This window comes from Sinocyclocheilus anshuiensis, unplaced genomic scaffold (genome assembly GCF_001515605.1).
Source record: "Sinocyclocheilus anshuiensis isolate Anshui unplaced genomic scaffold, SAMN03320099.WGS_v1.1 scaffold207, whole genome shotgun sequence".
In the NCBI taxonomy this organism is placed as follows: Eukaryota; Metazoa; Chordata; class Actinopteri; order Cypriniformes; family Cyprinidae; genus Sinocyclocheilus; species Sinocyclocheilus anshuiensis.
Window position 1 is genome coordinate 2,579,242 of NW_015551045.1, and position 14,642 is coordinate 2,593,883.

General features: G+C 37.6%; 2 protein-coding genes across 2 annotated transcripts in view; one reads left to right on the top strand and one right to left on the bottom strand.

The window, feature by feature from the left end:
- LOC107661769 (folliculin-interacting protein 1-like) overlaps nt 1-8,514 on the bottom strand; it is a 33,879-nt gene extending 25,365 nt beyond the window's left edge. Inside the window, exon 1 of the mRNA XM_016451536.1 lies at nt 8,339-8,514. Coding sequence (XP_016307022.1) covers nt 8,339-8,427 — 89 coding nt within the window. The 5' untranslated portion in view covers nt 8,428-8,514. The remainder of the gene's footprint in view (nt 1-8,338) is intronic.
- Nucleotides 6,401-7,487, top strand: LOC107661691 (transcription factor Adf-1-like). Its single transcript, XM_016451421.1, has 2 exons — nt 6,401-6,973; nt 7,104-7,487. Exons 1-2 carry the CDS (start codon nt 6,844-6,846, stop codon nt 7,379-7,381), a joined length of 408 nt encoding a protein of 135 aa, XP_016306907.1. The 5' UTR covers nt 6,401-6,843; the 3' UTR covers nt 7,382-7,487.
- Nucleotides 8,515-14,642: the final 6,128 nt, after the last annotated feature.

A 14,642-nucleotide genomic window follows, 5' to 3' on the forward strand; every position in this document is an offset into this window, starting at 1 on the left:
GAATGGCATGGGCACAAGTTATTTGTGTGCTCTGCGTCAAGGCAGGTGAAGAAAGGCCCAGAGCGTGCGGCTGTTTACTCGTCACATTCCCGACAACTGAACTCATTCGCCATCCAGACACGGAGCACATCATCCGCTTTATCAGGAATCGAGACAAACAAGCTGTGCACAAAGACAACATGACGCACAACCATCCCCTACAAAACATGAAAACTTAATCACAACCATAAACCTCACAGCTGATCTGAAGAAAACTCACTTTTCTTTCATCCCATTCCTAGTCTTAAACTATGATAAAACGAGCCAATGCCGATAACAGATATCACACATGTAAATAATACTTGACTTGATTTTAGTTTATTGCCACATTAGCTTCACAGGCTATTTCATGGCAAACAAAGATTAGGCCTATACATTACAAAAACAATATTTTTCTGGGTCCATCTTATAAAACAAGTCCTTAAGAGTTTGCCCTGATAATAACCTTTGTCTCATGACTTCAAATATTGGGCAGACCAAAAGCACATGTTTCACCATCAAGTGAGTCCCACAATATTGACATTTTGGTGCTTCTTCACCTATCAATAAATGTCCATGTAAATAATACACCTACAGCATTGTTGCAAAACTTTTTATTTTACATTACTAAAATAATTGTTAAATCTGTTATAAGACCTCATGATATTGTTCTTTAATCCTACAGTTCTACATTTTTCCTCAAATAAATAAATTATTAAAACAATATGAATAGAGTGAAAACTGTACCCGACCCTGTGTCAGTAATTTAAATAATACCAGTAGCTAATACATTTTCTCATACTAGTTAGTTTGCAGTAATTATACACACAGTACTCTCAATAAGATATAATAATACCAGAGTAGGATTTACCACAAAGTACTGTTCTCTCGCAGAAAAGTTCTGATGCACACAAAAACCATCATTCAACACTGATTAGTAGTAAATTAATGGTTGATTAGCAGCTGATATTTAGCATTTTATCGGTCGATAAGTGTTGGAGGCAGGACTTTTATTTTTGCCCATATAAACAGGAGTATTCTCTGTCTTTATTTGTTTATTGTCTGTGTTTAAAATTTCTGTCCAAAATTAGCCTTAACATGTTAAACATTTTATCGGTCAATACGGTTTTTTTTCTGTTTGGTCATTAAGTGTTGGAGGCAGGACTTTTATTTTGTCCAGATGAACAGGAGTATTCTGTCTTTATTCGTTTATGGTCTTTGTTTAACATTTTATCGGTCAACATGTTTTTCTGTCTGGCCATTAAGTCTTTTATTTTGTCAATGCATGGACTTTTATTTTGTCAAGATGAACAAGATTATTCTGTCTTTACTCATTTATGGTCTTTAATTAACATTTCTGTCCAAAATTATTAGAAATGTTAAACAAAGTAAATGACATGACAAGTATTATAGATTTTTGTGTGTGATAATACTTTCTCATATACTGTCGACGTTAAGCAAACATTTATATCATCTGAATACGTCTTTGAATATGCAATAATTATTTACAGAAATGTCAAACATTTTGGTAATTTTGTTAAAAAAAAAACGCAAAAAGGATGCAAACAGGAGAATTCAGCTATTACTGCACATGCATGAATGACTTATATATTATGTGTGTGTGTGTGTGTGTGCCATCAGCCACCCTCTCAATCAGAATCAGGCATTAAAAAAAACAAAGCTGAATTTAAAATGAGTAATTACTAAAAATGCTATTTTTTTCCCGACAGTAATGAGAATTATAATAGGTAACTGATATTTTCAGGGGGAGACAGGTGACATAGGTGACAAGACTTATTATCTTCAATGTGATCCTGTATGCTCTGCTATAGAATGAGAACGAGTCCTTAAGCTGCTGACCGTAATCTGCAGGACGTTACATAAGACCAGATCATCATTACAGCTCACAGCGAGGAGGATGAATACCTACAGCAAAACCTCTCACTCACAAGGCAACACAAACGCCGTCACGCTGTTTCTACAGCAGCCACACGCAATGACTGCTAAGCCACAGACAAGCAGAAAGCAAGCGGTCGTCAGGTACCTGGGCATCAGAGCATTTGTACCCGTGCGCTTTCCCATCCTCCCCAGCCCGCGGCTCGCTCGTCCTCAGCACAGAGCGCTGCTAAGAATAGCAATGAACTAAATTCACAAAACAACATGAGACTGTCAGGTGACCTCCAGGCCAAGCTGGACAGCGCCGGACAAAGACATGCGGACGCGCCGCTGGAAACTGAAGACAGTGTGATGTGGGCATAGAGAGGCTAGCGCGTCCCCTCCGGACTCCTGTGAGCGGAGGTCAGCGTCTGATCATGATGGGAGCGAGCGGCCGTTACATAAAGAAAGCATCAAGGCGGTGACGCACTTCCTGTCCACTAGCTGGGGTCGTTTTTGAATGCATGCGGTGGGAATGTTTCCAGGCTGCATTCCTGTCAGCTCGCTCAAGCAGAGCCTACGGGAGTCCAGCGAGGACAATAATAGCTCAAGCTCAGTATCTGGTCTGTGAAGGAGTGCAGCTGCTGGTCTACGGCACATCAACTCACAGCATCCGTCACTAAAGCACTAAACAACACACACACTTCATTTTCTGCAGTGATCGAAACCATCGAAAGAGAAATATTAGTCAAGTGCAAAATTAAGACGGACACCACATTTAGCTCATAAGTAGGGACATAACGATTCACTCAACACACAATGCGATATGATTCACGATACTATTTCACGATACGATTTTCTCACGACTTTTAACAAAATGAGATTTGAGACAAATTATTAATTAAAAGGTGTCCTTTTATTATTTCTCAGACAAAATGATGCACATTTCTTTGTGAAATTGAAATGTCAAATAACAAAACTAATTTAAAATTGCAAAACAAATCACAAATTAAAGAAATAAATAACACAGATGAAATCTCTTCTTATGAACAAGCTAATGCTTTGCCTGTGCTCTTACCGTTTAAAATTAAAGGCAACCACTGCATTTGACTCACGATTCCAAACAAAGATGCTGCGTACATTCTGCATTAGCAGTTTCTGATTTAAATTTGATTGCATCATTTCGAAGTCTAACCTAAGGCCTGACCTTAGCTTTGTGAAACTATACTACGTAAAACATCTGAATGAAACAAAAACAGCAGACGGACTGAATGAAAAGCAAATTTACTCTCTGACAGCAGGTGGCGCTTATGGAACAGCAGCGACTTCTTCGTTAACGCTGTAAACATAACTATAAACACTACTTTAATATGCATTATACAGAGACAAGATTAAAAGAAAATACCATCTAAACTTTTCTGAAGACAGTCAGTTCCTCTCAGATAAATCCCCACAGTCAGTTGTATCACAATTTGTTTTAACATCTCAACCGACTTCAATCGTCACATATTTCTAACGATTTTAACTGGCTGGTGGTGCATCAGTGCATCCTTTCTCACAAGATGCAACTAGGGCTGAAACGATTGGTCAACATTAAAATTGTCGACAAAAAAAATTGTCTACAAATATTTTTGTTGTCGAATAGTCGTTTGATCTACTTTGACCTAATTTAAGGGCCTGCAATAACACAGTTTGGCCAGTGTGGCGCTGTAGTGGAAGACTGTAATTCAGCACTTTCAGATGCAATTCAAGAGAAGAATACACACAGCGCTTAAGAGTCAGAGTGTAAACACAGCCGTGTATGTGCTGCACGCTTTCCTCTCAATAACAAAATAAACACAACAAAAATGACAGCGGTAAGAAAACAGCAGTTAAGAAAGCATCTGAACATAGCGATGTGGACTTATTTGCATGAGCTCTGCAAATTGGGACTCTAGTCGCGTCACGTTTATTTATATAGGCCTAGTTATACAAGAGATTGATTTAAAGCTAGCGGCTTTACAGTATTAAACGTGAAAAAACACTGTCAGTGACGCTTTCAGTTAGAATTACAACTTGATTTTCTGTTATAAATCAGCTATCCATTGTGGAGCAAACTTATGATAAAATCTTTTTATAAGTGAATGCAAAAATAAATAAACAAACATTACATTAAAGTGTTAGTTTGGCTTGCATAGATTAAAGCTTAATCTAGCTCAGGACAGTTTTGATTATTATAACACTAAAGGTGTTTTAAGAGAGCTATTGTTTTGAACAAAATAATTTATCCAAAAAATAAAATGTCTTATTTACTATTATTTTGTTCCATATCCATATGACTTAAAAGGCGATGTTAGGCGGAATGATGAGTTGCTTTTTCATGCAGTTAATTAAATGGTGAATGAGAATGTCTCTCTGTCTGTCATTTTGTGTGCCAAATATATAGGCCTATTTATTTGTTGTAAAAAAAAAAAAAATTTGTATAACAATTGTAATTGTAGAATAGCAATATAAATGTTTGAAATTGTCAAAAGCTGAAGTGCTTACCTTGTTTTATTCATTAGTTAGAATATGTCTAACTCAGTATTTTCACTAATTGTAAAAGCTGAATAATAGAACAAATCATTCTGATTATCCTATCTGTGAAATCATCGACGATTAGTCAATGAATCGTAACAATCGTTTGTTGTCAAAATAATCGTTTGTTGCAGCCCTAGATGCAACTAACGATAATTTTTCACTAAAATATACTTTCAGCCACAGGATAATTTTGCAGATGAATTCATATGTTCGTCAGTCTGCACTAAACCACAACACAACAACAGCCAAAAAAAGATGTTTAAGACAAAATACTTTGGAGTGAGAGCATTGAGATTTCACTGGGAACACAATCATTCTAACACAGCTCCCTTGTGGGTTGTTTAAAAAGCCTCTCATGTAGTCATGTCTGACAGTGCAAGAACCGGCTCTAGTACTCTCACTGTCCTACGAGTCCTGACCGGCACAACATACAACACAACAGTCACATGACATACAGTAAAAGAATGACATCAATGAAGCACATCATCATGAATCACTCACCGAGTTATCGTCTCATCTCAAACTCTCGCTACCTGTCATGAGCACACAGAAACAGACGCTTGAGGACAGCAGCAATCCTTTAGTCACAAAAGGCTGAGTGCACATCAAATACACAAACCTAGAGCCTCATGACTTCAGCGGAATTGTGCAATTTTGTTCACAATATGGTCTATTGTCTGTGAATATTGAAGCACAGAAAGACTGCTGTAAATGTGAAGTCTGTATGTTATGCGTGTCTCAGTTTGCTCTACTACACATCCTTAAGCTTGTGTGATGCTCGTCTGGATCTCAAAAGGACCCTATGATTTCTGCAATGCAGTCTCACTAAATGAGGACATAAATACATGAACAACATGTCCAGAACTGCTCTGAGAGTCATTTCAAGACCATTTGACCGTTTAGAGAAAAGCTACATACACACACAAACAAAACTCTCAAGGCAACTCGTCAGAATAAAAGTTAGGTTTAACTTGAAGAAATTGTGACAGAATATTACTACTACTTCTGTTAAAACTTTATTTTTAAGGAATAGTCACACCGATTTTCTTCCATGCTTTAATTGTAACAGTAAACCTCTGTTTAGACAAATTAGTTTGTTTAATATTCATTTGATTTAAAAAATGTAATTGTTTTATGGCATCATTTGATTACCAGAAAAAGTAGAGTGCATTACTCAGAATTTCTGTTGAAAGAATAAATAATTAAATAATAGGTTTTGATTATTAAAATGGAATCCAGAAAAATTCAAATTGAAAACACAGAATTTGGTTAAAAATTTAATTTAATTAAACAGAATTTAAGAAAAATAAAATGTATTTCATAGGGCCCTAAAAATGCATTACTATTTTACATTTTATTAAAAATGTTTTTTTAAATATCAACATTTGTTGTTTTAATTTTAACATTAGATAAATCAATTAACTGATTAAAAAAATAATAATTTGCTGATTAATTGCTGCAGTTGTTACAGTTGCATGAAACATTAGGCCTATATTTGTTTCCAAAAGCGTGTCTGACATGCGTAGAAATGACCCTGGGTCTGGCTGAAGGTAATCACTGGCAAAGCACACAAAAGCTTTCGGGCTCAATCAAGAACGATCTGTCCTGCCAAAGAACCAGAAATGTGAGCAGCCCTTTGGTTCTTTTGAGCGGGGTCACCCATGTAGCTGCTATCTTAGGTACTACGGGCTCTTTACGCACGACGGGCCACTGATATTGTGTGTCTAGCTCTTCACAACATTTAAAGAAACAACAACAAAAATCATGTATATTCATTGGTAATTAAAGTCTAAACCATGCAAAACATTCAGTTATTGTAATGATGGAATTTAATTATTTTACTGAATAGTTTCCATGTTGCCATTTCTAATTTCCACGAGTAAAAAGTCTGAAAATAAGCAGTTTTGTTTTTATAAGCAGAAGTATCAGAAATAGCCAGTAGCCTTGGAATCCCCCATTACTTCAGGGTCCTTTAAATCCCAATCTGATTTCCAAATGCTTAAAATCTAATGCTGCGTTCACACCAAACGCGAATAGAGCGTCTGGCGCGAATGATTTCAATGTTAAGTCAATGTAAAGACGCGTTTACGCGCGTCTGGAGGTCTCGCGGCGCGAATGAGGCGTTTAGCGCGGCGCGGAAGACGCGAATTCGCCTCATTCGCGCGTCTAGTTCGCGCGAATGACGCGAATTGACGCGCGAATTACGCGAATTGAGCGTTTCGCGCGTTACGCGCGAATGGTGCTTTTTGTGCATTTACGCGTTTGACGCGAATTCGCGTCTGACGCCCGAGTTGAAAAATTTTAACTTTGGCGTCAATTCGCGCCGCGTTAACCAATCAGGAGCCTGCTTGCTGCTGTGGCGGCAGGCCCGCCCGGAGTCACTCATTCTAAATGGAGGAACGACTGATATTATCAGTGAGCAGTCACCCAGAGATTTATGACACAAGTTCATATTTCTATAGAGACAGGAATAAAAAGGACCTCGCTTGGAAGAGTGTCGGTGAGGAGATTGGGCAACCTGGTAAGTTGTAAATACACATTTCACTTTTGAGTCACGTACACGTTTATCGACCCGCGGCCTTCCCGCCGTTTTTTACAACTATTTCCCCCCTACAGCTACTTTTCGCTAACAAGATAATGTGTTTATTCAGAGGACGTGTGCAGAAAAAAGTGGAAAAGCCTCAGGGACACCTACCTGAAGGAGAAGAGGAAGGAGATGGAGAAGAGGAGTGGGTCAGCAGCAGGGTCAGTGAAGAAGTGGAAGTACTCACAGATCCTGGGATTCCTCGAGCCCTTCGTCACCCCACGGGAGACCACCAGTAACATGGGGGGGGTCGAGGCCCAGGTCATAGAGTACAACCACCCCAGGGACCAGGGAGAGGGAGAGGCGGAAGCAGGGGATACGGAAACAGGTGAGTTTTCCAATTAAGCCAATTTACAAGGCATATATGCTGTCATTGTTTACAGATGAAGAGTATAATGTAATCTCTCTATGACTATTGTTACCAACGTGTTGTATTAACATATAGTATTGTCTTGACAGAGCCTACAGATAATGAAGAGACTGATCCTAGATCCCCTGCCGCTTCTCCTGTCTCCCCAGTCCCTGGTCCTTCACCCCCTGCTGCTGCACCCACAGGTGTGTGAAGGCAATCTATTCGCGTTTGGTGTGAACGCAGCATAACACTCCAAATAAGCTAAAAATCCAAAAAATATGATCATATCAGTGTGCAACAGAAATGAATACAACGCCAAATGCAAATATCAGTGCTTTACTCTGATTCCTGCATCATTCTGATGGGAAGAAGGCTGTCGTGATGGATACTCTGCGCATCTGCATGCTGCACTGACACAGACAGATCTCAGGCAAATGATCTGAATGCGTGAATGCACGGACAGCACGAGGTCACGTGCCAGTCTCGCGGCTTATCACGCAAACACGAGCTGCTTTTATCATCACCAACACAAAATGATGAGTACATTTAGCGAAAAGGCCGCCAATAGTGCAGCGGACTATGAACTTGGTGAAGTTACACAGCATCGCTAGTTCTGCATTTAACGATCACTCGGCAGGCGCACAGAAAAGCCGAGGACTGACAGGAAGTCAAATAAGTGCACTGTGTGGAATAAATCATACGTTTAGAGAAAGGCTCGTCAGATCCGGTGACATAAACCAACAAAGGGTCGCCAGACTGAGCTAACTAACGTTAGTTAAACATTCAGGCTACACATGGAGATAACCTTACGTAACCATAAACAAACACTCTAGGCTAAATATATTATATATACACATATCCACAGAACTTCACCAAAATCTATTCAAGAGAATCGGTTATTTTAACGTTACTGCTCTCCGGAAGCTCGACACGTAACAACGTTAAGTTACCTGAAAACCGCGTCCTCCTTGCTGCATTTCGCGGGCGGTGAAAACGCGCTTCTTTTGTTGAATAGTTTATTAAATAATGTGGGGGCCATAATGGACCCACAGTTTTGAAGGAAAAATCCTCTTTTTGTGTTTAATTCTCGAGCCACACTCGACTCCTGCCGACGGACTCCATTTGTGGGCCAGTCATGTGACTGCCGTTAGTCACACGAGCTGCTTGGCAACGCAACTGCTCTCTGATTGGTCGATTATTCGCTGCGCTCCCCTCCGCTTTCCTGATTGGCTGATATTTTGATTCATAGCCCACGTGGCCAGAACGGCTGTGTTGATGTTTTGGGGTTAAATTTAAGACCGTCGCATTTAATCACGTGCATTTTGTTCTTTTTATGCTCGGTGATACGTTAAAAGAAAGAGCAATTGCACAATAAGAATGTTCTGTATTCGTCTTTTTAATATTTATTAATTTTTTCATTATCTTTTTTCTAATATGATTTCATTTGTAAGGTTCTCTTTTCATTTAAAGCATGCAAAAACCTATTCCACGAGCACCTCAAGGCACTGTTGCTTTCTCGTTTTGATGACTCCGCATTAAAATCATCCATTAAGTACATATTACATGACCTGATCAGTTTTAACTTCATTTTACATTGGCATATTCCAAGAGTTGTATATTATTCAGCGCTTGTGTTTGTTTAAGAAGTCTCACTCCAGTGCATGGCCATTCAATTCAATTCAAATATTTGTAGAAATGTAAACCAAGCATGTAGAAGAAGTGTTGACTGTCCTCTGCTGGTCAGATATGATCCAGGGTTTCTTAACTTGTAAGAAAAAGGATGTTTCGACTGAAGTCCTCTCAGATTGAGATGCTCTATAAAGAACAGAAATGCACACAAACATGAATTTCATTGAAATTTCAAAAATGTCAATATGTGGAATGAGAAAAGAAAATGACCGGTTTGACAGGAAACTTAAACAAGAGTGTTTGTCTGAGTCTGTGGAAAAAGGCTTCCCTCTCACACTCATCCGCAAAGTCAAAAAACTTCCCAGGCCTTGAGGAAACGTCTCGGGATCTCGCTGGCACTCTTCTGCTTGCTTGAACCAGCTTTACTCCAGAGTCCTGCTGGTCTGTCTTACCACGTTTATGGCTTGATACGTTTCAATATCACTGAACGTCACTTTTCTGCATTTTATTGGTTGTTCCTTTTCTGCAAAACACTAAAAAGGGAAGTTTTTCCTCATTATCCTGTTGATGTTATGATGCTATCCAGACTCTATTCACCCTGTGATATCATCAGGAGCATTACTCATTTCTAGTAGAACGCAAGAGGGAAGCACTTAGTCACACAGACATGAATATGACCATACATAGGCCTAATATGAAAGATGTAATACAGTATTAATCACCTTTTTCACAACAGGGGAAAGAACTACAACCCTAGTATTCACAGGCATTCTCTCATTAGCTGATTTTAACACGCATCCTGCAAACAGCAGAAACAGAGCTTTATTTAATACAAGTAAGTAAGAAAGAAAGAGCAACACCATCTACTGTATTTATAACTTGCATGGAGTGAAACTCGAGTACCTGATGCAATATCTGATGCCAAGGTTTCAGAGGGCACACGTAAAGGAGAGATGTTGAGAAATATCATTTTAGTAACATTTTCGTGACGACGTTAAACTGAGAAGTATATCAGCACATATTCATGTATACAGTGCTTGTCAACAGTTTGGAAACGTTACGATTTTTAAATGTTATGACAAGGCTGCATTTAAGTGCTCAAAAACACTAATATTAAAAGACAGTCTTACGATTTTTTGCTGTAATATTTATTGTAATATATTTTAAAATCGAATTGATTCCTGTGATGCAAAGTAAATTTTTTTCAAGCATCATTATTCCAGTCTTCAGAGTGTCACATGATCCTGTTAATAGAAATGAATTACTTTATGCATTTATATTACAAAAGATCCTATTTCAAATAAATGCTGTTTTTTAACTTCTATTTATCAAATAATATTAATATCAAAAAATGAAGCCACAAAAACATTGATGAAAATAAAAAACATTATTAATAACTGAGCACCAATAATAATTAAGTATATTAGAATGATTTCTGAAGGATCATGTGACACTTAATACTGGAGCAATGATGATTTGCATCACAGGAATAAATTACATTTTACAATATTTTCAAATAGAAAATTGTTATTTCAAATGCCAATAATATTTCATAATATTATGGTTTTTACTGTATTTTTGATCAAATAAATGCAGCCTTAAAACATTTAAAAATAATGTTTCCAAACTTTTGTTTTTTACAGTATGCGTAAAATCTGAATTATCATCTAGTCTTTTCTTTTTCCCAGAAGTTTCAAACCCTTCTGTGTGTATGTATGCATAAAGGCCTTACCAAATGTGTGACAAAGGAAACGATTTCTCTTCAGCAGGGTTTATTGATAGCTCTGCGTAAAATAAAAGCGTAACACAGCGCTAAAACATTTATGTGAAATGCATCAGCCCTCACTGCATTAATAGCAGTTATGAATGATAAACAGCCATGACTCGCCAAGAATGGAGGAGAGGTTTGGAGGCTGCTGCAGTGCCAGATCCTGCGCATGGCTGTGATCCAGAAGAGTTGAGTTTTTCACCGTGTTCATCATCCCTTCTTCACCCAGTAATGCTGTCCCCTCATCTGAGCGGTCATGAGAGGCACACAAACAGCAGATCATGTTCACCGAAAGCACTAGAAAGTCAAATACTGTATATAATGATTTGTACTGAAGTGCCACAATTTGGTCTCCCCGCTTTGAATTGTTTTACTTCAATGATAGGTTAGAATGTTGTGAATTTTTTGAATGAAAGATCAAAAGGATAAACAATGCTGATTTATTTTCACAGCCGCCTTTGCTCATATTTAGCAAGGGTGCCAATATTAGTGGAGGGCACTGTATACACACACATACATTATTATATACTCAATATTCAGGAAGAATATCTATGTAGCTCTTTTCTGTTCAGTGACAGGTTACAAGGTCACATCAGTCAAGTGTTCCATGCAAGAAATTACAGCATGTGAGTTTGATACAACAAGTAAACGGCAACAAATGATACCACAGTTGTCAGCTCTGCGAAACTCCTCGATGGATGAAGTCCGTGTTTGAAGCTGGAGAATCAACATCCAGACATTCCAACAAGAAGCTGGAAACACCAGAGGGCATCGTTATACCTGGTTAATAACACAGAACAGGTCTGCATAGGTCTGTGAGGAGATATAACCACTCAAAGCATTGAAAAGAGAGCATCAAACCCACTTGTGGAGTCCTGGCTGAAGTCGTTGGAGGCACTGGGAGTCGACATGCCCTGCTGAGAGCAGAGGAGAGTCATTACTCTCTTACACATCGCATGGCTGTCTGCAGACCCAGTCTGACTCGTACAGCTTGCAGATTTCAGACTCATACACACAAACTCCTTGTTAGAGATATCAGAGCGCTCGTACCTCAGCATGACCTCTCCTGCATCCGGAAATCAACGACTGGCCATTCAGACATCTTCCACCGGCCTTTGTAACTCTGAAACTTAAATTTGCAAACTTCAAAATGTGCAGAATATGGCTTCAAAAAAAAAAAAAGGTAGTTCATGCTGTGCTGCATGATAACATTCCACAGGAGCATGCGAGATTTTCTGAGGCTGCAGCTGAAATCACATATTTCTCTACTATATAGTAGGCGAAAAACAGTATGTGACAAAAGTAGTATGTCCAAACTTACAGTACGCACAAAACAGTACTGTTACTGTTAAAAGTAATGCATTACAACAGTGCTCCTCAAACTTTTTACACCAAGTACCACAGAAAATATGTGGCTCTCCAAGTACCACCATAACGACCAACATTAAAATACAGTAGTGCAGTAGGCCTAATTATTCAGCTACAGCGCTGCACAGTTCAAAAACGAGGCAGTTTTATTCCTAATAAGAATATTCGGCCACTTTAAACATCGTAAATACAGTTTGAACATTAACACGGCACTGTGCTTACATACCTTACATACAAAAACTGAAATGATTAAATTAAAATGTACTGTACTTAAAGGTAAGGTAAAAAATGTACAGTACTTGATAAAAAAAAATTAACACGGCGTAAATACAGTTTGAACATTAACACGGCACTGTGCTTACATACAGGAAAATAAAAAACTGAAATGATTAAATTAAAATGTACTGTACTTAAAGGTAAGGTAAAAAATGTACAGTACTTGATAAAAAAAAATTAACACGGGCATTATTTAGCCACCTTGCAAACTTTTTAAAATGCATATTATTTTAAAATTATATTATATTTATATTAAAACTTTTTAATTTATATTTAATTCAGTGATTCCTCTGTGTACCACACTTTGAGAATCAGTGCATTACAATATTGCATTACTCCCTAAAAAGCAACCAACTTCATTCCTTAGTTACTTTTTATGGAAAGTATAATGCATTACATTACCTTTGTGTTACTTTTTCTCATCTGGGCTGTGCTCACTTGTCTGTTTTTAATATAAAAAGTTCAATTTTTGGCAAATGTAAAGGCGCTTTCACACCAAAAGTGATATGAATAAGCGTCAGGCTGAAGGAACTGTGAATACACGTCTGTACAGAAGCTCAAACAAACCTTTCAGTTGTGCTGCCATTCTGGATTACATGAAGAATAGGACGCAGGACTAGACTCCCCAGCAATAAAAGCCTCCACAAATGTTATGTTTATCTAAAGTCATTTTTGCTTACTAGTATGGTTGAATTGGATCATCGAAGGTCAGCAGCAAAGACATTGGTTAATAAAAAGGCATTAAAAACATAAATTATTTTTGTGTTATTTAACATTTAATTTTTGCAGGTTTGCATCATTTTTTAAAGTTTGCATTTCTCAGTTTTTATTAATTTTGAGGAATACTGAATCTGTTTTTGTGCAGGTGAGATTAGTGAATACATGTTCACATTTAGTCTGGAACTACAGTAACATGTTCACACAGCGAACACAACGCCTCTGCACTTACTCACAATTTCTCTCAACATGAGGACAGGAGAGCTGCCAATGCATGGGAAAGCAACGTAACTGGAGTTACTTATTTGAAAAGAATATAGCAAGAGAAGAATGTTCAATACTCTTCAGCAATAAAAAATAAACACAAATGGGAAAATAAAGTAACTTCCGTTACTTATTTGAAAAAAAGTAACTAATATTTTTTTGTAAATTAAAAAGTAATGTCTTACTTTACTAGTTTCTATATATATATATATATAAAAAAAATAATAATAAAAAGTAATCTGATGACGTAACTCGCGTTACTCCCAACACTGAAGAGACTACAAACATGAAAAAAGACTACAAACATGGTGGACGTGCGCGAGACCGATCTACTTTTTTGCTACAAACTCAAAAGGACGTTGCGCCCGGTGTTTTTTCCACTTGACTCTTTCCTAACAATCATACTTGAGAAACCGAATCAATGCTCTACAATCGCACAAAACCCAACTGATACTTTACGTGTTGCCGTCATTAAAGTGGGCGTGATCCACAAATCAATAGCCGAGCGCTTGAGGAACGTAACCAGGCAACGTGAGTATAATCTATTAGTAGGCCTACACATTAAGCGTTTAGCTATCTTCAATTGACAATAAAGGTGGGGTAAGGAGAACAAATATTCTTGATTATCTGTTATTAATTTACAGGAATAACAATTTTTTACAGTGACTGCTACATTTTTTTTTTCAACTTAAATGTGCTTCTTTTGATTTTTATTAGGCTACCTATTATTATTATTATTCTGCCTAAAAACTGATCTTGCAAACTGTAGGCCCAGTATGGAGTTACTTTTGTGCCTTTTATATCACACCCACCGAGCTTGAGGGCAAAACAAATAATATCGTAATTAAAAAAATTAAAGTTTGCAAATAAAAAGTCTTGTTAAGACGATAATAATTGATAACAAAACTCTTTGAATTTGAATCGCAAGCAAAGATTTTAGACCTGCAAAAAAATGACTGCAGAACAGAGAGCAGAATGTATGGGTGCTAATGAAAAGTGAGGGACCTGCAGAAAGGAAAAATACTTTTTATTTGCAAGCTTTTATTTTTTTTTATTACATTAAAATTAGTTTTTGGTCTCATTGCCCTTCAGATTATAAAGGTGGTGATTATTAATGTTGAGAGAGCCTGTGTTGGCCTAGACTGTGTGATAAGAACTGATTTGACTGTATTATTACTGATTTACTCTCATTCATGGTGAGCACTTCTTTCCACTGAAAAAGCTCTATTACA